The sequence below is a fragment of the Melozone crissalis genome, unplaced genomic scaffold, assembly GCF_028551555.1.
Source record: "Melozone crissalis strain CALT ecotype California unplaced genomic scaffold, PUWL_Pcris_2 ptg000027l_1, whole genome shotgun sequence".
Classification (NCBI taxonomy): Eukaryota; Metazoa; Chordata; class Aves; order Passeriformes; family Passerellidae; genus Melozone; species Melozone crissalis.
Window position 1 is genome coordinate 80948281 of NW_026535805.1, and position 23868 is coordinate 80972148.

General features: G+C 36.0%; 1 protein-coding gene across 1 annotated transcript in view; it reads left to right on the top strand.

The window, feature by feature from the left end:
- The window catches only part of EYS (eyes shut homolog), a 704955-nt gene that overhangs the window by 243974 nt on the left and 437113 nt on the right, over positions 1–23868 (top strand). The window contains exon 22 of the mRNA XM_054280634.1: positions 13397–13518. Within this exon, the coding sequence (XP_054136609.1) occupies positions 13397–13518 (122 nt within the window). The remainder of the gene's footprint in view (positions 1–13396; positions 13519–23868) is intronic.

The following is a 23868-nucleotide window of genomic DNA, read 5'->3' on the forward strand; positions in this document are numbered from 1 at the left end:
GTCAGATGTATAATTTTTTTCTTATGATGTTGTCGATTCTCAACCCCAAAATTTCCTTTAGTTTCTAAACTGTCAGATAAGCAGAACACATCAAACACAGCCTTTATTTAGCAAGGGTATATCAGAATGTCTTTGTTATCTCTTTTTGTCTCTAGCATGCAGCTGAGAGAAAAATGCACTGCAGATTTAATTTCTATGTCAAGGTTTAACTCCAGACAGCAATTAAGCACCAGAGAGCTTCTTGCTGACTCCACATCTTGGTGGGCCAGGGGAGAGAATTCGAGGGCTAAAAGAATGAAAACTTGGGGGCTGAGAAAAGTTTAATGATTGAAGGTAAATCATTAAGAGAGAAAGAGATGTTAAATCCAAGGAAGAAAAATGTTGCAAATGAAAACAATTGCACAGAACCAGTCAACCGATGCCCTGTGGCCTGCACTATTACCCAAAACTTGGCCAGTTTTTCATCATTTTTGTGTGTTGTGCATGGCATCACAGCTGCCCTTTGGTCAATCAGGGTCAGCTGTGTCCTCTCACAGCCTTGTGCCCCCTAGCCTACCCAGCAGCAGGAGAGCATGAGAAGCTGAAAAGTTCTTGACTTAATGTCGGCTCTGCTCAGCGACAACTAAAATGCCATCCATGTTGTTCTCATCCTGAATCCAAAACACAGCACTGTACCAGTTACTAGGAAGAAAAATAACTATCTCATCCAAACTAAGACACTAAGGAAACATCATTCTCCAGAAATGTAAAAGTCACAGCAATGCTTATGTGGTTATAGCTGATAAATTGTATTTTGGGAATGTCTCTTGGCCATGGTTAGAGTCATAGAATCAGCTACGGTAAAAACCTCCAAGTTCAAGTTCAACTATTAATCCAGCTGCCAACTATTAATCCAGTGCCAAGTCCTCTACTAAACCATATCCCTCAGCGCCCCATCTACACAGCTTTTAAGAACCTCCAGGGATGGTGAATCAGCTACTCTCTGGACAGCCTATTGCCCTGCTTGATAACCTTTTCCATGATTTTTTCCCCTTAAAATCCCATCAAAATCTTCCCTGGTGCAACCTGAGGCCATTTCCTCATTTCCTGTCAGATGTAACTTAGGAGAAGACACCCATTCCACATTGTTAACTGTGCTTGCAGGTAGTGCCGGGGGGTGATAAGGTCCCCCTGAGCCTTTATGTCTCCAGTATAAACAACCAGTCCTCATGAGAATTTTGCTCCAGACCCTTCACCAGCTTCATTACTTAAGTCCTTTTTATTATGCTGAAATTTCTTTCTAATGGAATGGTCATTCCAAACATTTTTTTTCTTTTTACGTAAAAGTCCCAGTTGGCTTCTCATCTTCATGTTTTAGATGGACTATTCATTGTGAATTAAGGGTTTGTATTCTCAATAAGCACCATCCTGTTTGTCTTAGAAAATTGAAACCTCCTTCTTCATCTATTATTGAATACAATTGTGGCAGCTAATCCAGAAGAGTGCTTGTACCTTTTTTTCCATATACATTAGTAAACAAATATTCTTTATTCCTGTTCAGAGTATGCATGCTTAACGAAATACCAAAACAGCAAGACGTTCTGGTGCACTTCTTATCAATCACCTCATGATTTCTAGATGTACAGAATTTTAGAGAGCTCTGCTGTGTTTTCTTCGGCTGTATTATCTTTCCATCATGCACATATTGTGTGAGTGAAAAAAGAGCAGGGACAATGCTTGAAATAATTTTTATTTTTAAAATAACTTCTAATGTTCAGTGTTTTAAAGCAGTAATATTTCCTACATTTTCATAAACTTTTCAGAACCAACCATTTAATCAGAGATAAATTACTTATTTACATTTGTATTTTAACAATTATACTGCCATGCACTTCCTTTGTAAATCAACTGATTCAAAGAAACTGGTTCAATTTTTTCCCACTAAGTTAACCTTGATATTGCAGTTTAAAAAATACTATACCAAAGTTTTCAGTTAAAGTTAAGAAAAAAAAATTTTAAAAAACCTACACCCAGAATAGTATTGATTTAACATCAAAAATTAAATTTTTTGCTGTCACTTCAACTTAGAGTTTTACATTCTCCTGGGCTTATGGTCAAAGTGAAATAGTTGAACGTATAATTTAGTGAGATATATAAAAAGTAAAAAGAATTTTAAATGTTATCTATTTAGAAGACAGGTAAATATTTGCTTTTTTGTATCTTAATATTTTTAATAAAATATTTTAAGAAAAATTATGCTGTACATGCAGAAAGGTCCCCTCTGTCTCATTCTTTCTCTGATTCTGATGCCTGATTTCCAACCAGAAACTGATGCCTTGTGAAGGCTGACCGAGAACAGAGGCTAGATGGAGTTAAAAAATAAAGAAGATATTTATTAAAAGGCCTTAATGGATACACTTTGTGCAGCACAAGAGCCCAGCCAGGGCTACACCCACAATGAACCCAAAATGGTCACAAAATGGAAGATCGGTCACGAGGTCTCACATTTTTATATCTTGGTATATTAGCATATTGGAGTTATTTGTTCAAGTATATCTTTAGCCCATGAAGTCCCATCCCTCTTGTTTATCTCTCTTCAATCTACCATTTTTTATGCTCTTGGACCTGAAATTTGGATTGGTTGTCCTTGGTCCCCAGCTATAGAAGGAATTATTTTGTCTCCCTACTCTGTGACTCTTCAGAGAGCTTACCATCCCTTAATATGAAGCTCAAAACTACACACTAAAGCAGCACAGAACCTGAAAAATATAAAAGCTATAACTTAAGGCATCATTTCAAAACATTATTTTGAAACCATATAGTTACAAACAATTGGAATGAGTTTCAACAAGCACTTTGTATCAAAGTTTTGTAAAAAGAGGATACTGGCATCGGTTATTATGTTTGCAAATGGTGAAAAATGTTGAGAAATTCCTGAAAAATAAGTAGTTTGCGAGAATAACATTTAATGACAATGTAGTCCTTGGATAACTTTTATTTGAGACTGCACTGAGATAATTAATTTCCTTCTTTATTAAACCGCATGGAGGTGTAAGTCACAGAATCACAGAACATGCTGAATTGAAAGGGCTCCACAAGGACCATCAAGTCCAGCTCCTGGCACTGCAGAGCACTGTCCCAAAGAATCACACCCTGTGCTCAAGAGCATTGTCCGAACACTTCTTGAACTCTGTTAGACTCAGTGCTGTCTGTGCTTCCCTGGGGAGCCAGTTCCAGCCTCCCCACTGTCTGGGAAAAGAGTCTTTTTCTAATGTCCAACCCAAACCTTCCCTGACACAACTTCAGGCCATTCCCTCAGGTCCTGTCACTGTCACCACAGAGAAGAGATCAGTGCCTGCCCCTCCTCTTCCCCTCATGAAGAAGTTGCAACTGTGATGACGTCTCCCTTCAGTCTCCTCTTCTCCAGGCTGAACAAACCAAGGGACCGCGGACACACCTCGTGAGGCTTCCCCTCAAGGTCCTTCACCATCTTCCTTGCCCTCCTTTGGATACTCTCTAATATTTAAATGCATGTATGTGTTTTGATTTTTCAGATATTAACATTTTAATATTATTTCACATAGAATTGTTGTACCTCAGGACAAAAAAAAAAAAAAAAAAAAAAAAAAGAAATGACACTGTAGATGACAAAGGAAGAGTAGGGATCTTGCATATAAGTCTTGACAAACCATGGTCATATATTTATATGCCTGAGATGGCCAGTAGAAAATATCCTGTGGTGATCTACATCCAGTTCTCACAGTGCTCTTGCAGTCTTTTTCTTTCAGCCTGCAGGAAACACATTTATTCACAGCATTCCTCAATTCTTGCTTTAACCCATTAACAGAAGATAATCAAAATCAGATTTGATAAAGATCTAGAAATGCTAAAAAAGATTGCTTAGTGAGAGTTTACGTCCCTTCATGCTCTTGCTGCTCTGAATCTTCAATTTCCTATCTGTCTTGCCTATCCTATTTTTCTAATGCTTTCCCCTATTTAAATCTGTCTGATTCAGTTTATCCCTCCAGGATCTACCACTGTCTCCTCACATTTCCATTAGGTTTGCACTTCAGATTTGGGGTTTGTTTTTCAGTTTTCTTTGTTTTGTTTTTTGGGTTTTTTTAATCCTGTTGGCTTATAATACCCTTCAGAATCATCCCCTTAGCTGCAATGGCTGCACAAATCCTACCCTTCATCCAGTTCCTGCCAGGACCTGGGTAGAATTCCATGAGTAGAAGAACATGCTACATCTTTAGGGGTGCAGAGAAGGAGGAAGAAAGAGAGAAGAGAGAAGAGAGAGGGGAGAAGAGAGAGAAGAGAGAAGGGAGAAAAAGAAAGAGAGGGTCAGTGGTCTAATAATGACACAATTGCAATCACACCAATAGGAAAAGAAAAATTATATATCACATTTGTATGAAAATGTCAGTCACAAATTATCTTTTTGTGTGGCTTATTGATGAGTTGCTGATCCCATCAGTATGCTGCTGAAATCCAAAGCATGAAGAAAAGCTCTGACTTTGCACCACCATCATAAATTGTAATAGATTTAATAAATAGGGCTAGTGGGTGCAGTGTTTGCAATACCATTAAAAAGTGTGAGCTTCCTGAAGTCTTGTAGGCAAGCACCTTCAATATCCAGAAATAGAACTTCATTAAAGTAATAAGAGGGAAACTCCAGGAAGGCCAGAAAAATGCAAATTGCAAAAGATTGCCCTTAATAAGATCAAGCTCTCCCAGGGAGTGGAAATGAGACAGAAAAAGTTATAGCTAAGATTAAATATTTTTACAGCCTTACAAGATTAGAATGAAAGTCTTTAAATTTCCTGCTATCAGAGAGAAAAGCCTTTTTTTCTCTCACATGAAATATGAGCTAACAGGTAAAGAGTGGTTAACCTCTACCATACCAAATACAGATTGAACCATAAAATCCAAAGTAATAATTTCTTAAAGTATCATTTCCCTACGCTCACAGTATAGTCAACTTGTTGCACAAATGATTGATATTTTATTGCCTCATCCAAAATAATACTAAAATTAATTTTAACTCTGTATTAAGAAAATGGAGAAAGAGGAGAAAACACCTCTTAACATTTGAATGTGAAGTATTAAGTTAGGATTTCATTGTAAGAATACTATTCGCTTTTCTCCTATCTGTACAAATGTTTCAAAATGGAAATCTCTTCTTAACAGTCCTTTAGTATGCTGAAAAATCTATAATTAACCTGTAATTTTCAGGAAAAGGAGAGACACATTACTAAAATCTTGAGCTGGTGCTTTTAAAATCATGTTCTGATTTTCAAGGCAAAGTACAACAAAGACATTCTAAAGCAGAGAGGGAAAACCTGAGACTGGTACAGTTTTAGAAAAATGAGGAGGGCTGGTAATGCTCTCATCCCTCATTTTATCTAGTTTGTTTCTATTTTTGCAGTTCCCATTTCTCTCTCCCTCTCATTTCCCTGTAGGAAAATACATGTTTAAAATGGTGGCAACCCTTGAGAAAATAAAATGCATCTCTTTTACTTCTTGTCTGACAACCTATTTCTAAATTTTTTAAGTAAAGTATAGTTTTAAGAAAAAACCTCAAAAGTAGATTCGCATTGATTTTTCAATTAAATAATTTGGATTTCAAAAGAGTGCTTGTACTTGACTTTTGGTGACTTATTTCTAAATCATGTTATGCAACAACTAAATTAGACTGTTGGACACAATTTGTGCTTTTCCCAGAAAGTATTGATTCTTGTAACAAGCCATTCTGAGATCATAAGTATTACAGAAATTCCCTTGCAATCAGAAGCTGCTATGAATTTTTCATTTGTGGATGCAGCTATCAGTAGGTAACCCTGATAAACAGACTGATCCAAGTTTTTAGTGTATGAACCAAGAGTGCTGAGATTTAGTTTCCAATACAGAGAACATGAATCAAACATCTGAAACACTATTTTTCCATTTGTTCTTGGAGTAAATTCTAGAAAACTGGGCTGTGTCTAGTGCCTCAGAATCTGGGGACACTGGAATTTCTGTTTTGGGAAACCCAGCCTGTCTGGTTCCAGGTACCGAATGTCCTTCCAGGAGCTGTGACACTGGGCTCAGAATGGCAAAACTCTTGATAGAAGAGATGCTGAACTTTCTCACCAAGACATGCACATTACCTGGGCATCAGCAAATATCTAGATGTATGAGGTAAATACATGGGAAAGTTTTCAGCATATTTTAAACTTCTGTGCTTATTGCTCTAATTTAAAAAGTAAAGATTGATGGCATATCTCTGAAAACAAGCACAGCCAAGCCACAAGAGTTGCAGATTCAGGTGAGTGGGATACACGTTCTCATTCTTCCAAATTACTTTCCTGTAATATATTATAATGAAATGTTCTATAAATTTAAAGTAGGGATGAGTGAAAGTTCAAAAGAGGAGCCTTGACATCAAATAATATTTTTAATCTCTGGGTGCTTCTAAGGATATTTAGTTTGAAGTATTTTTGGAGCACTCTGTCTCTTCAACTTTCCCCTACTTTTGAGCCAGAGGTTGGCAAAAATGGCACTTTGTGGTGACTGAAGTCTACTGATGTCATAATGGTTGCACACTTAAGATCTGAATTTGAATGAGCTATTATGTTAAAGGAGGAGATAGCTTTGTTTTATGGAAACCGCTAGTTGATCTTCTTACTTTATTTAAAAAGTTATCAGCTGCAGCACCAGGTTTGTATTTCAAAAGCAAGATGTTATTTCTATTGGTCAGTACTTGGACTGTTCCTTTGGAATATCACAGTTAATTCCCACAGCTCTCCTGTTACCTGAGATCTAATAGCAAACTGAAAGCTTTGGACAAGCTTTTAGGGGGGTCAAGTTCCTGTCAGTACTTTGGTTTAACAGGAATGTGTTCATGACCTTTCTCTAGTCATTGAACAATTGAGCTAAACATCAACCCAGATACACCAACCCAAGGCGGATACTCAAATGTCTGTCACTAGCTGGATTAGTTATTTGGTTTATTTTGCACAAATAACCTAAGGCTGTTGGTTTCCATTAGTTTTCCTGCACTGTTCAGCACCTGTCATGTTCATGATGATTTGATTGGCACATTTCCTAGTCAGCTCTCCAGGAGAGAAACAAAAGAAAGGTATACACAGAATAAATGGCAGCAGTCAGGAAGCAAAGACAAAAAAAGACTTATCACCTATTATTAATTAGGTCTCCAACTGACTTTGGTTTGTTGTCATAAAATTATTGATGGATTGGACCAGTACCAAATCTTATTTTTTCCCTAAAATCCTTCATCTTTCCTTAGAAAAATCTTTCCTGATTAATATCAACAGCTTTTAAAACACTTTGACTGTAACACTTGTTTTCATTAATGACTGTTCTTAAATACTTTTTATGGTCTTCTGTGTCCATATGTCTTGTAGCACTTCATAAAATAACATTTTGAATTTACTAAAAAGCATAAATTCACAGATATTTGGATTTGTTATTGAGTATTTTTTTCTTTTTTTTCCTCCAAAAATAATACATACATAATGTTTAACATTGTCTGTACTTAAATTGAATATCTATATCAATACTAGTAAAAGCCATGTTGCGTGTTTGCATGCCTCAGCATGTTATGGGTGAATCTCCACACAGAAAACCAACCCCAACAAGATTTAAGCTGGACTTTGAGAACTGTCTGCCTTGTTTGAGCAGTGGTGGAAATAATTGATTAAATTTTAAACGTATAGGCCAGAATTTATTTGCGTGTTAAATGTAACATGAAATCTAAAATAATTTTAAGAGAAGCGGGTTACCAGCATTAGCTGTGATTAAATTTGGAGAGAGCGAAACTTTCACGAAAATATACATTTACATAAAGTGCCATTTTAAAATTATCAGTATCAAATGCAGCAATAATTATGGGTTTTTTACCAAAGCACCATTCTATGAAATGGTTGTATATAGAGACCTGCAGTGCAAGTAACAAGTGTTCCCATTTAAGATAATTTTCTTTGTGGTTACAAATTACAGTACCATTCATTTAGAGTTATAAATACACAGCATGTCTAGATGCCAGCCATATTTTATGCCAGAAGTTGCACTGAATGAAAATGCAAGATTCTCTTTTCTAATGATGTGCTATTCAAATATGATGAAAATCTTACTTTTTTGGCATAAACTTATTAAATGTCTTTAATATAAAAAAATTATCATAATGTAAAGCAAAACCTCATTACAACTTACCTAATTTTACTTGTACCAGCTGTTTTAAATATGCTTTCTTGGTAATTTAACTTATTCATTATTTAAAATCTTACAGAGATGAACAAATTAAAAATGTTCTTTGTTTCTCCTGTAAGCCTTGCTTGAAATTTGAATTAAAGAAAACCTGGTTTATCCTTTATATCAGATGATATCTAATTTACAGTAACTTAGGTTACAAAAGACATAAGTGGTTTGGAAGAACAAATAAATATACTGGTCAGCATCTTTATGATCTAACTGTATAGGAAAAGATATATAAATAAAAATAGAGAATTTAGAAGTCTTTAAAAATACCTAGCATTACCTAATGCTACCTCAACTTTTGTTGATAGCTAGTACTTAAGTTATTTACCCTGCTATTTCAAACAGCACATTGGCTTTTTAACTTACATAGCTAGAGTAAAATAAAATCTTATTTTCTAATAAAGCAATAGATAAAAATACATCAGTTAGTGATTCTAATAATAAGATTCAGTAAAAAATTTTGGTGATTTTTAAATAGTAGTCTTATCAGAACCAATCACTTGTATTAATGTTTAGAAATTATATTTTTATTTGTAATTTTTCATTACTTCTGAATCCATGTTTCACACTTTTTTCCACCTTATTCTTTTGCATCACTTATTGTAGTCGTTCTTCCAATTAACATCAGTTTTAATAACCATATAGCAAACCTCATGACACTCAGCCCCAGAGGTGTTTCTTTGCTGTGAGTTAAGCAATCTGATTATTACAGCATTATTAACTAATATTAGAGTTAGCCATGTATGTCTTCTAGAGCAGCAACAACAGAGCTAATTGCAGATTTTCTTTGTGTCAAAAGTCAAATTTCCTTAATTTGCGGAGCAGCACGGTTAATACATTCACTCTTCCCACAACCTGTGAAGAAAAGGTAAATAATTCATTATCAGTAGACAGCAAAGTAGTATATTTGCTGGGACTTCACTTGGCGTAGGTCTTGTTTTACCTCAGACTTCTATAGTAAAAATAAAAGTAAGTGTTAAACCAAATGAAGATGAACAGATATCCTGGTTTTGTTTTGCTCTGTTTTATTTTGTTTTTAAACAAGTTTGCGTATTTAGGATATAAATGCAAACACAATGAAAACAATGTCATAATGACAAATAGCAATCTAATTTTGCCAGTAGATTTGTATGATTACGCAAATAGTTAAATTAATAATAACTTAAAAGTAAAGCCCTAAAGTAGCAACTCAGAAAAGACCCTTAAATTAAAAAAGGCTGCATAAATATGGTTAGGATCTCAATATGGTTTAGAGCAATTGCAAATATGATTTCACAGATGCTTACATTTTTATGTTCACATTTATTTCACAAGGTTAAATGAACTGCTGTTAGCACTAACAAAATGAAGTGTCATGAAGGTTTTCTGTAGGAAAAAATAGCCCTGATTCTGACAGACAAGAGTTTTGTGATGAGTTTTCTATAGAGGCTGGAGTACGTCTCTAGTTATGTGCCAATGATAAGTAGTCATACAATAGGTTCATCTTGTTTGGCCTTAATGGATAAAAGCTTGCACCCCAAGAAATGGTCTGGCAGAAGAATTTGGAACACAGAACAAATTGATGTTTCTATGTTTCCTTTTGGGTGTTTCTGTCTCCAGGGGAGGTATTTTTTGTTCTTTCTGTGATTTAAAGACTTTAAAATCCCCCCAAAAATTCTCCAACTCCATGGGTATCTTTAAAAATTAAATTAATTCAGTTTTATTCTCTAGACATAGAAAACATATCTGGAGTACATATCTGTATGATAAAAATATCTATCAACACAGGACAGGCTTGACTTGTTCATAATTTAGATCTTTGTTGTGTGCAATGAACATTTTTCATTGCAGTTTCTGTTTACCAGATGTTCAGCTGCCATTTCCTAGTGAAGTAACATTGACTAGGGCCTAAGGAAATTATTAATTCTTCATTTACAGTTTTGAGAAGGGGAAATATGCAGTTGCTCTTAAATGGCATTTTCTTACAGCACACAATGTAAATTGCATTAAGACATGCTCATGTGCATATGTGGTTCTGGATATGTGTGCAAGGGATCAGAAATTTTTTACCCTAGCTGGTAAAATCCACTCTTCTTAAGCATACTGTGCTACATATTGTACAAGGGAGAACTATGTACAAGGAATAACTATAGTGTTATTGTTGCATGTATTGTGTTCTTTAGAGGACAAACAAAAGACCACTTGCAGGAACTGAAAGGTGCCATTTATTTTAACCTGTCTCCAATGGATAGTAATACATAGTTACAGTAAATAAAGGGGAACAACATAAAAAGAGGTATCAAATCCTATTCCTTCAGTCTCTTGCTTGATCCCCCACATGCTTTCTACTATGCAGCTTCTTGTCATTTTATGTTGGTGTGAGCTGTGCCCTGACTGCCATCCCAGCTTTCCCAGCCTTTTCTCATCTTAGATATCTATCAATCTCTTAGTAATGTTACTGGCTGGACTCTTTGCAGTAGCTCCATATCTCTCTTGTGCTGGGCAGCCCACAACTGACACAGCACTTAAGGTGTGGCCTCCCCAGGACTGAGCAGAGGGAAGGATCACCTCTCTCAGCCTGCTGACAGCATTCCTCCCAAAGCAGCCCAGGATGCTCTTGTTCTTTTTGGCCACCAGGGCCTACTGCTGACTCTTGTCTAACTTGGTGTCCACCAGACTTCTCAAGTCCTTCTCTGTAAAGACTTGTACCTGTAAAAACCCTTTTTATCTGCTTATATATTGTTTATTGTAACATTGCACTTTCAACTACTGCAAAACTACTCAGAGATGAAATATTGTGTAAGAATTTTTCACTTTTTCTGCATAAATGCCTAATATTCATAAATGTGAGTGAGGTTTTGTGCTTGATGTGACAATCCCCATGTAATGAAAAATCTGCAAAGAACAGAATTTCAGCATTTGATTGACAGATAATTTTAGTGGAGCTAGAAAAAATACTGCTGCTTTCTAAACAAAACTGTTGGCAAGCCTCCTTTCACTTCTCATTTTGAAATCCATTTCTTGAAGAGTTTTTTGGAAACAAGTTGTTATCTCACATTCCTTGTGAAAACCTAACCTGACGATAAAACAGTTTTTAAGAAGTGTTTGATGGTTACTCATGGGTATGAGTTAGTAGTGCCAATTTCTTCCCATTTGACACAGATAAATATGCAGATAACTGAGATATTTGGATGTTATTATCACAGATCACAGAATATTCTGAGTTGAAAGGGGCATACAAGGATAATCAAATCCAACTCCAAAGCTAAAAGCCCATAAGGGAATACAACCTTGGTGTTATTAGCACCATGCTGTAAACAACTGAGCTAATCTCGGGGTAAATATGTAATAGGAAACACCAATCTGTGGACTAGTAATGTAATTTGTCTCAAATGTATGGTTTTTTCTTTCTTTGGCACAATTCACAGCAAATTATTTTCTTGCCAAGTTCATCTCTCCATATTACATTTTAAAAGAACAAAATCTGTCTCCTATCATAAAGTTATTAATATTGGAAAAACTCTAAGATCACCAAGTCCAACTGTCAATGTAGCACTGCTATGTTCACCACAGAACCATGTCCCTAAGTGCCACATCCATGTGTTTTTTGAACACTTACAAGATGGCAACTCAACCACTTCCCAAAGCACTCTGTTCCAAAGCTTGACTATTCTTTCAGTGAATAAATTTTCCTAGTATAGAACCTAAACCTCTCCTGGTGCAACTTCAGGCCATTCCTTCTTGTTTTGTCACTTCTAACCAGGGAGAAGAGACTGATCCTCATCTTGCTACAACCTCCTTTCAGGTGGTAGTAGAGATGCATAAGGTCTCCCCTTAGCCTCCTTTCCTGCAGACCAAGCAGGCCCTGCTCCTTCATCCATTCCCTCTAGAACTGATTTTCCAGACCCTTCACCAGCTTTGTTGTGCCTGTCTGGAACCAGTCTAGCCCCTCAATATCCTTCATGTAGTGAGAGGCCCAGAACTGGACACAGCACTCCAGGTGCGGCCTCACCAGTGCCGAGTACAGAGTGACAATCCCTGCCCTGGCCCTGCTGGCCACATTATTGCTGATACAGACCAGGATGCCACCAGCCTTCTTGGCCACCTGGGCACACACTGGTCATGTTCAGCTGCTGTCAACCACCCCCCCCCCCAGGTCCTTTTCCATAGGGCAGCTTTCCAGCCACTCTTACCCCAGCCCGAGGCACTGCCTGGGCCCATGGGCAGGAACCAACACTTGGCCTTGTTGAACCTCACACAACTGGTTTTGGCCCATCAATCCAACCTGTCCAGATCCCTCTGAAAAGCCTTTCTTATCCTTGAGCAGACCAACATGCCCACAAAACTTGGTGTTATCTGCCCATATTCCGTGCCCTATCTTAACTCACAAAGATACTCTTTCATTGTATTTCCTGACTTTTAAAGTTTTTTCTCAGTGAATTTAGAACATCCGTGTCATGGAAATCATGGGTGTGTCCCAAGCAAACATTGCAGCAATGTTCATCAACATTAGCACAAAACAAGCAGAATGCAACTTGAGAAAATATAAATTACAAATATACTATGTACAAGTTGGTTGGTGCAAAAATTGATCTGACCAGATATGATATACATATAAATAACTTCATTTGGAGTACTGGTATCAGTGGAGTTGTTCCACACTCCAGGACAATCATACCAAGTGTGACTTTAAATTGGTATTATCCTTTCTTTTTTGTTATCTTTGCTGCAATAAAATATTTCAAGCTTTTAATTGGTCAGGAGAGTGTAAAAGTATCATTACAGAAAGGCCTGATTCAACTGTTCAGTCTGGACTCCCTTCAGAGTTCTGATTCTTAATTTATTGTATTTTTAAGTGTATTAGAAAATTAAATGAATCCCCTTTGCTTTTTATGTGAAGATCATATTTGAAACATAATTGTCTCTGTCTGTTTCCAAATTTCAATAACAAAAGAACTAGTTATTTGCAGTCTCTAAACACCTGTAGATGCCACAATGCTGGTATATTACACATTTCACCATCATGCTGTGGCAATTCACTTATGTACTCAGGTTTTAAAAAATTCCTAAAGTTGTTTTGCTGTCTGTTAATGTCTTCCAACAACTAGTTATAATGCTTTAGTAGTTGCATTAAAATACGAAGAGTAACAGATTGTTTCTTTTACTAAATGTATTACAGAGATACCAGTGTGATTGCTTGCCTGGATGGGAAGGAAGATTTTGTGAAAAGGAATCAAATGAATGCAATTCAGAGCCTTGCAGAAACAATGGCACCTGCATGGACCTTTTCAACAGCTATAGGTAAGCATTGCACTCCTCACCATATGGTCATGTTCCAGGAAGGGCAGGTTTATGCATCCAGCCATTATTTTGTTTCTCAGCTTGGGAAGGAAATGTTATTACACAAATGGGCAAAGGACTTGTGTCATGGACATAGTGCTTCACTGTATTTTCATGTGAAGCCAGCAGATATACTAATTCATATATGTAAAATTAAAAATAAAAAAAGGAAAAGAAAAAAGTATTATTTAAAAAATATTTATTAACTAAGTTTGGAAATGAATTTTGTCAAAGAAAATATAGTTTCTCTTTCTGTCACATTTGCCCTTTAAATACAAGAGGTGATTTAAAGAGTAAAAGCAGTGGTAGTGGGCAGTTGGATGAGGAGGTTATATCATTGCTGCCATCTTGTGGCTTAAAATACCAGCAAAAGAGTAATTTAACAAAAATTTGTATCTCCTCAGACAAAAAATGAGGATGTGACGCTAACCATATTTTTTTAACTTAAACCCTAATCTTTATTTCATGCATGCATTTATGGTTCAAAAATTATTTTATTTCAGTAGCATGAGAATTAGGATTCCATAAAAAATCTAGTAATCAGTTTCTGCTCCATGAAGCCAGGGTTTGTCTATATTATGAGGTCAATACTAGAAGAGTCCTGTAAATTCTTAATGGAAACTGATGAGGCTGCATATACAGCTGAGTGTAATAACTGTACCTGGTACACAGTCTAGCTGTTGTACAGTGATTACATTCCTGGTAATACAGACAATAATCAGGAAGGAAACTAACCACAGTTGACAATGGAGAATTTATTTCCCAAATAGGTAAATATAACTAAGTCAAATAACATTATTATATATATATACATTTCAGTATTTTTTGTTCAGAACCTAACCAAAATGATTTGTGACATCTTAGAGCTATATTTTTATGTGGTATAAAATTTCTTAGTTTGGTAAAATATTTTATTCTAATAACAGAAAGTATAGCAATGTTGGGAAAAACTGTTAAAATATTTTTAATTGCTATTTTTTCACTTTTTAAACCCTGATGAAATGTAAAAAAAATTGTTAAATATTTTAAGTGTTGTGGTTCTTATTTTTCTGATATTTTTAGTTCTTTGTAGTCCACCACCTTCAAGAACAATTCCAGGTGAATGGATATTTTGCAGCCATGAATCCTTACCTGTCCTTTCATTTTCCCAACTTTTCCAGCCAGAAAGCATTATATATATTGCAGGAGGTAACAGGGCTTCTTCTGATTTTACTCATAGCTGGTTCAACTACTTATGCACAAATCCAAAGATTTCCTATTTTTTATTGAGAATAAAAATGCTCAAGAAGTACTTTTCTGGATTTTGCAAATACAGAACTGTTACAGAAAATGTTGACAAGAAAATTGGTTTGAAGTTTAAGCACCAGGCATATTTTTTCTCAGAGCTATTTGTCCTAGCTGACGTAACAGAACAGGAAAATTAGACATACCATTGAATCATCATATACAAGGGGCAGGTTACACCAAACAAAACATCTTCAAAGATACCTAGAGTTGAAAGTGACTCTGAGACTTGGCAATACCAAGGAAAATTAGTATAGCTCAATGTTTTATTTTTATATTATAAAGCAATTTCACTTCAATCATTAGAGCTGTCCTTGTTTGTATTCAGAGATGCTAAAAGATCATAATTACTCTTAATTTAAAAAATGTGTTGTTTCTTTGTTTTTTCTTTTTGCCTTTACTAATACTTTTCTCTTAAAAGCTACATCAACAAGGCAAAATGTTTGTGTTGTGGCAGGTAAGCAGTGGCAGTAACTGGTACCTAAACCTGAGGAAATCCAGTCATGCCTTTAAACTTAAATGTAGTTTTTAGAACAGGATAACTGCATTATAGTTGCCTAACAGAAAAGATCATTCCAATTCGTGATCTGTGCGCAGGCATTGTTTTGGACAGGCATTAGTCTGGATCAAAGTCAGGCCAGCAAGTGATCTGAGAATCCATCAGTGATAGGCAATGAAGTTTTCTTGCCTGTGGCCATGTTTGGGCACTGTTTATTTTCCTGCTGTAAATTGAGATGCTGGCAGCAATACTCAGAATATTCTGAATTTCTTTGAAATTTGCCACACCGTGACTGGTACTTGATACCCCTTACAACTTAAATTAATATAAGGGATGATAAATTTAGCTACCTTTTATGCCTTGATAATCTTCATTAATTTACTTTTCCATAAATATTTGCAAGTCCAGCTGAGAACATCAGTTACTTAAAAACTAAATAATTTATTGTGCAACAGCTTAAAAATATTTTTTTGTATAGAAAGAAAGTGAATATAATGAAAAATGAAACATTTTCCTACCAAATTCAAATGTGTGATAAAACAATAATTATTCAAAACATAATTACTAATTTAAAACTTTCCTCTGGAGTTGATTTTCTTTATCTGGGGCTAGATAGATTTGAATTCATTGTTGAATCTTGAAATGAAAACTATCTGGCAAAACTGAAGTATCAACAAATCTGTCACACGAGTGTCTTTCTTTATGGATTCCATCACAGAAAAGTAAATCACCCCATCCTGGTCAGCACTTGAATCCATCCACTAAGACATCTTTTTATTATCTCAGTGTAAATTGAAGTCCAATTCTTCATGCTACCTTATCCACTCTTGATATTTTATTTTTGCAATCAAGACCCCTTGCTATTTTGTTTGGTTTTTTGTTTGTTTGTTTTAATTTGGAAACAGACATTTTTCCTGCCTGCTCATTCTTATCCTTGATATTTTCCTTATTGCATGTTTTCTTACATCCTGTTGCACAAACAGGATGTAAGAAAACATTCAATAAGGAAAATATCACGCCTCCATTTACCCCTTCACAGTCATGGATATCATAAACCTGGCTGTGTTATAAAATACTGAAAGCTCTCCTTCCCACTAAGTTCTGCAAGAAGAAAACTTGGTAAATGCAATGTCACCTTAAAATTTGAGGCTCAAGTTCCTTAAGCACTTCTGAGAAATTATTGCTAATGTGTGCAAAAACAATTGTCTGTATTTAAATTCTCTCCATTTAAACTCTTCTGTATTTATCCTGTCCTGTAGGAGGCCATAGTTTTCCTATCTCCCTTCGGATTCCAGCTGAAAGAGTAATTTGTGCTCATAGAAGAGGCTATTTTGCATGATTTCAGAACTCATCTCAAACTGTGCTAGTCTTCTTTAGCAATGCTTCTTCAATTAGTAACCATGCCATGATCATCCTTCTTTGTCTTTACTTAGATAATGATTTATGCCAACTGACAACTTAGATAACCGTGCTGTCAACAGAGTTGGACTTATCCTGCCTCCTTGTTGTTACTTTCTCAGTACATTTCCAAGTACAACATCTAGCCCTATTGCTTCCCCCTTTGCTACTTAACATTTTAAGCCACATCTTTTCAGAATATTAAAATGGTTTTCTGTTAGTGCAACCTGTGCTAAGCTCTCAAAAAAAAGACCAGTTTTAAGTCATTAGGATTTATTCAGTCTCATGCATACCTAAATTAAAACACTGTTACAGAAAATTAGCATACTGTTTTGTTTCTTTTTTCCCCTTCTGTAAAGAATTTATTTTGGGTTGTGGAAGCAGGTGATTCATAAGTTCAGGATGTGTAAATATCTGAAAGATCTATAAATAAAAGCATGCCTATTAACACAGTGCATTTTAAAGATATGTTCATTTCTAAATGAATGAGCTTTAAAATATCATGGAATTCTAAAGGAAGTCATGATATGATTATATGCTGTGTTCAGTGTGCCTTCTGTTTTTACTCACATTCCTTTTAACTACTGCTGTACCCTTCCTTATTTTTTTTGCCCCCCAAAGCAAGAAGCAGCTTTTCCCATAGATGGGTATCACCTTGTTATTCAATGATCCCAGATGCCAAATGCTTAAGTATCTTATTGCAAGCAGCAACTCTTATGTGTCATTTCTTCAGGATTCTTTGGCCAATTCTTCCTCTCTTGCTATAGAGACATTTACCAAGACATTTGTCTGTTGCACTTCTGACTTATCTTTCATTCAGATTTGTAGGGTTTTTCCCTTCATCCTAGTGCCAAGTTATGTACATATTTCTTACTCAAAATCATCTTTAAAAGTTTATATGGACAATCAGGAAATTTACTAATGAATTCGCTAAAGAAATGTGTGAAAGCATAAACAAGTGTTTCCTCTACAGATAGCAAGTGTTTTATAGCTCTTCTCTGTTAATACTGCTAACAACTCGAAATGTGTAGTGTGCTTCTTGTTATACTGCAGTGAAATGAGCTTTAGGGTTTCTATTGCCTTTAGCAAAAAAAGAAAATATTGCTGTGCCACCTCAGCATTATCTAACAGTCACTGCACATTCTGCACTGACATTCTGCACTCCTTAGGGCATATTTTAGCCATAATTCAACAATCTTCTCAAAGAACAAGAACATTTTTGTTCAAAATCCCTATGAAATATTAAAATTTGAAACAAAACACAGTAAGTACCTGGAAAATACCTCCCCTCCCCACCTCCAAAAATAGCTTATCAACTTTCTCTTCCTGAACAGTAGCATTGTTCCACCTTGTATATTTAATCATTAGGGAACAGATTTTGAAAAATTGTCTTCTAATGTATTTTGTTTACAAAAACCCAGAGACGCAAAATGATCATTCGATGAACTCACGGGTTAAATGGAGGGAGTTTAAACCAGTTTCTAAAATAATAAGTACCTCAAGCATAGCTTTGAGAGTATATGAAATGCAATATAAGTTACTCAAATTTATCATTGCTGTAGGGCAGTTAAACACTTCCATTGCAAATAATGTACTAATAATACATGAGCAGAGCTAACAACCAAAGCAGTTTGCACAGCAGTTTATGGGCTCTAGCTTGTGATATGCTAAGCTTCCTGGGAACCCCTGGGGTCATCAGAGGACTACTGTGAAACTTTGAAGAGCTTCAGGGTGCCTGGTACTCCCCAGAAGGGATAGCTACAGAAGGTTGTGACTGCTAACAAGCTGCAGCAGTGTCCCACAAGCTTTGTTGCCAACTTTCCTTGATTTATGGGGACTTGAAGCTTTTTGTTTCCAGCTGACTCCACATTAAGGACAGCCAAGCATGCTTTCAGCAAAGGCTAGAAAGAGTGTATGTGACTGCCAAGCCCAGAGCACAGCCAACAGAGTAGAAGGGGCCAGAAATTCTACTGAGGACACTGTGTGCTTAGGTAGTGAGGTGCTGCAGGGCACTGTCACTGACCATCCACAGGAGTAACTAGATCAGCCCAATAGAGACCTCAAACCAGACTGAGCTCCTCAGGCAGGATGCAGCTCTGTAGGCCTGGAGCTGCAGAAATGTCTGGAATCTCTTATTGTGGCTGGGATCAGTAGATAGTGTCCTTGCCTTGTCCAGCATACAAGGGAGGAAGCCCTTGTGTGCTGGAGGAGGATCTGTGTTGCCAAGTAAAAGAGCTTCAGGAGGCAGTCAGCACTGGGGACAATATCATACTCTCCAAGATCTTACAATTACAAGAACCTGAGCTCCCAGACATAGTGAAGGAGAACCAGGAAGGGCCTTTGCATATGATTTTGGAAATGGAGACTTCAGTCACAATGAAGGCTAGGAGCCTGTAACCTCGACAGCAGGGTGAGGGTTCCTGTCCTGAGCTCTGCCACTACAGAGTAGGCTCATGACACGGTACCAGAGGATGAACTAGAAGCTCTGTCCAGTGAAGCATCTCAATCAGCTTAACCTGAGTCACAGGGCAGCATCAGAAGGAAGGATGAGTGATGGCAAACGCTGGGAGACTTTCAGCTGCAGGCTCCTGATAGGAGATGTCCTGAGTCCTGAGGGTAATGGCTCAAGACTTTGTGAGGCCGCTCTTGATTATCTCTAAAAAATCTGGGTGACAAGGAGAGGTTTTTAAGGATCAGAAGAAAAGTTATGGAAAAATGTCAGAGAATGGAATGAAAAAAGGAAGAAAAAAAGAAGGCTAGGAATGGAGAAAATTACTCTTACTTTCAAGAAAGGCAAGAAGGAGGATCTGGGCAACTGTGGACAAGTTAACTTCACCCTGGTCCCTGGAAAGATGATGGAGCAAATAACACTTGAAACTGTTTCCACACACATGATGGAAAAGAAGGTGCTAAGGGGAATGTTTTCACAAAGGGGGAAGCTGTCCTGATGATACCACTCAATGAGATGACTGGCTTGACAGATAATGAGAGGACTGTTTCACTTGACCTTAGCAAGACTTCAGAGCTACCATAACACCCTCATAGACAAAACATGATGAATTGCTGGACAGAAAGACCATATTCAACATAATTCATCCTCTCATCGCATTATGTAGCAATGACACTAAAACTGAAATTCAATGGCTTGTCTTTTGTAGCTACAGTTCTGGTCAATAACAAAAATGCTGCCACCACATAATAATCCTGGATGAGATGTCGTGGGATGTGATGATGTGTGGGATGGTGAGAATTAAAAACAGAATGGATAGAAATAAGATAGGAAATGCACAAAAAAGAATGTCTGAAGAAAGTTTTCAAGACAGATTTCACTACCTCATTATTTCTAATCCTAATATTATAATGCTCCTGTTGCACATGATTCATAATAGACTCATTCCTGCTTGTTCTTTTGCCCTTCATTTAACTGCTCCTTTTAAGAACATGCACGTTGTTAATTTGGAAAACCTTAATAAAATAGGAAGTTTAAACAAGCAAATAAACAAAAAATGCTGCTGACACTTTAAAAATGGCTCATTAGAAACGAATGGGAAAACCATCTGTCTTTGTTAGCTACAGATTAGATATTTCATGCATCAGCAATGTCTAATACATGCACAAAGGAACAAAATTTTTCAAGGATTATGGGCATTGCTGCTGACATTATATCCTTTTGAACCATAGAGAATCAGTAATAAACAGTTCCACATAAAAGGACAGGGTGTAGATCCCATTCTCATTATTATACAAACTATACTTTTTCCTTTGACTTCAGAGGTCATTAGTAAAATCTATGCTTCACTTCTTGGAAGAGTTTTCATTGCTTTCACAGGCATTGTTCCTTTTTCCTATGTTCTTACAGCAATTCTAACGTGGTCAAGGGTCAAAATTTTTGTAAATTAAATGTGTCAGTTTTAATGTCAAGACATTACATTTATTTATTTTGTCTTGAAATGACTTCACAGCCAAAAGAATACCAAGGTTTCATCTTCAATTATGAGGCATTTTCTTTTGAAGTAGAGAATTATTTTCAGAGCATAAAAGTCACAATATCTTAAAAAAAAATAGAATAGGATGGGAATTAAAAAATTGGTTTTGGAGAAGAGCATTATTATATATTTAGAAAAAACAATTTTGAAAAATTATGAGTTAGATAAAATAGTTGGATTTTAGAAATAATTGCTTGTATATGACAATAGAATATGAAACACATGTACACATGTAAAAATTATAAATTAAATAGTTCTAGTATAAGTAAACTATACAAAACACAATTAGAAAATCAACTTTGGCTTCCCCACCACTAGTTTCTATAGGTAATAAAATTTTAGTTAATTGTCTTTTTGGATTTGTCTGGGATTTACACTCTGTGTGCTCTGTTAGATCAATAGAAGCATTATAGGAGTTTATTTGGACTGCAATTACAGATTGTAGACTGTTGGAGGTTCTCTATAAAACAGTGCTCACTCTTCAGCAGTAGCAAGCAGACTAATTTGGGACCAGTAACCATCATATTTTCTTCTACTAAATGCCAGTTTGGATATATGAAAAAAATCTATCAGAGTTAAAGAAGTGAGCCTTTATCTTTGAAGGTCACAGGTGGAGAAAAGGGACTATGAATACAAAAAATCACAGCTGTCTATGAGCATCCATAAGCATTGTTATATGTAGGTCTCTTGGACTTGTTCATTCCCTGTCTTGAAGGGATAATCATAAAATTTTCATAGGTTTGCCCTATTGAAATAACTCAGTGAGACACCCGTAGAAGAAAGTTGGATTGTTTATATAACAGTAGATATCAAAGGTAGATAAAGACATAACTGACTGTTGGAGACAAACTGAAAATAATATTTGTTGTTTGCTTTTATAGCTTATATCAAAACAATAATCTTTATAAGGACAAAGCTATTTTTTAAAATGCTATTTGCCAGGACACGACAAGTCAAATTTCGTTTTTTTAACAGAATCTGCAGTAGAAAAATAGTTACCTCATGTGTTACTGCAGTATTCAAGCAGGGCAGATATATATGTTTGTTTACTTGTCTGTTTTTTATAACTTTGAGAAGCACTGCCTTGCTTGCAGAGGCCTTATTTTTTTCTTTTTTTTTTTTTTTTTTTACTGTTTATATGCTTTGAAATTGTAGCACTCCTTGAAAAAAATTTTCAAGGGTTTGCTACTATAAATATTCTTTGGCTAAACTAATCAAGATCTGTGTTAGGTGATTTTTGGTAAATTTAGTCTTGAAAGATGAAATGTTATTGCCTCTGGTATTTTTTTGAGGTTACAATCCTCTTGCCCTGTTAGGTGAATGATAAAAGTTTATAATTTGGCATATTAATGAAGGGCAGTTTGTGCAAATCCTTTTTTCTTTCCTTTCTCTTATTCTAGTAACAAATATGAAAACAGAGACATTTCTGCTTCTTAATCTCTCTACAAAGTATTTTCTAGACTGCCAGTATTAATTATGACACTCTCTAGCCTTTTCAAGTTTTATTTTTTACAGGCTCTTTTGAAAATCTGAGTTATAATGTTGAAGTTGGCATGACTGCTGCTGAGTACTGAAAATGTTTCAATAGTTCTCTTCAAATATATAAGTATAGTTACTATATGGTTGAGTGGTGTCATGATGATCTAATATATTCTACCATAATAAATACTATATCTATCCTTGGTTATCAGTTTTTTATAGGCATCTAATTGGTTCTAAGCATCAATTATTCAATGTCTTCTATGTTTGGAATAAATAAAAAGAAAAAAGGGAAATAGAAGTAAAATATTAGTCCATTTGTTCAAATAAATGTTTTCTTATACTCTTGCTTCTATTCTTGGATCAGATAGTGCTTTGTGTCAGACTGAGCCATAGAAATATTTTCTTCTATGATTCTCTTCCTTGAAACTTGAGTAGAACCTAAGTAAACGTCAATCAAAAATTCTGAAAAATTTTCCGTAGATTATTGGAAGCAGTTGTCCCCCCCTCAACCCCAAACTGATAGAGATGTCTTGCTTAAATGACTTGAAGCGTTCAAAAACTTCAATATGAAGGAGATAAACATTTCTTTGCTCGTCCTTTCAAATAATTATGCGAGGTCATTTGCACAGACTTTAGGATTGATGTGCATTATGTTCAATTTTTCTCATGTCCAATTCTCCAAATGTCAAGGTAATCTATCTTCACAGTTAGATTTGTATTGTTCATGCTTCATAAAATTGCAAAGTTGGAGCATGTTATCTAGCCCTTCATGTTGCCATGCTAATTATTGCTAATAAAGATTGCAATTGTAATCACCTTTATTTGGCCTTTTTTAATTTCCTGTGTTGGAAGGCACAGACCAGAAAGGCTCTCCTTTACTCCCCCTGAGCCAAAGTCCCTTCCACTGTGAGCACTCTACCCAAAGAGTTCATTTTTTCTTTTCTGTCATCAGTGTAATCTCTATAAATGGTGAAGAGCTTTGAGGTCAATTGACAGAACTAAAGCTGCATTGCTAAACTTCCCAAATTTAACAAATGTTTCTCCTGGAGGAGCTGTTACCTGCATTCAGGTGATAGCTCCTACTTTTTCAGTGCAGCAATTTTCTTCCTTTCAGATTTCTCAGGTCAAAGAGGACTTGCCTCAAAATCAATACTAAAATACGGTAAGAGTTACCTGTAACTCTCAGAAAATATCAGAGCAATAAAAACTGAGGAAAGGCATTGAGCTGCTTTCCATAACAACTAGGCTCTTTGCACAGCAATCTTGAGTAGAGGAAGAGATTTCCAAGGGGAAATAGTGCTGAAGATACCAGTTTCCACAGGTGCAGCAATAAACCCAGTTGTCATCAAAGACCAGCATTAAATTAACAGAGAGGAGCACAAGCAAACAGGCAACTGGGAAGAAGGACACCTTTTATTCAAAATCCTTGAAAGACGGAATGTCATCCTGATAGCTGATTTATTCAACATCTCAATCTAACAGATTAACTTGCTGTTACTTGGAAACCACATGACAACTGATTCCATCTGATTCTTGAAAGAATGAGGTAATACTTCTCTTTTTTTCTCTACCAAAGTGAATCAGCACCACCCAGGATATTGCAGGCAGATCATTTACTTACTGTTTACAGTAGCATTGATTTACTGATGCTCAGTTTTCCCA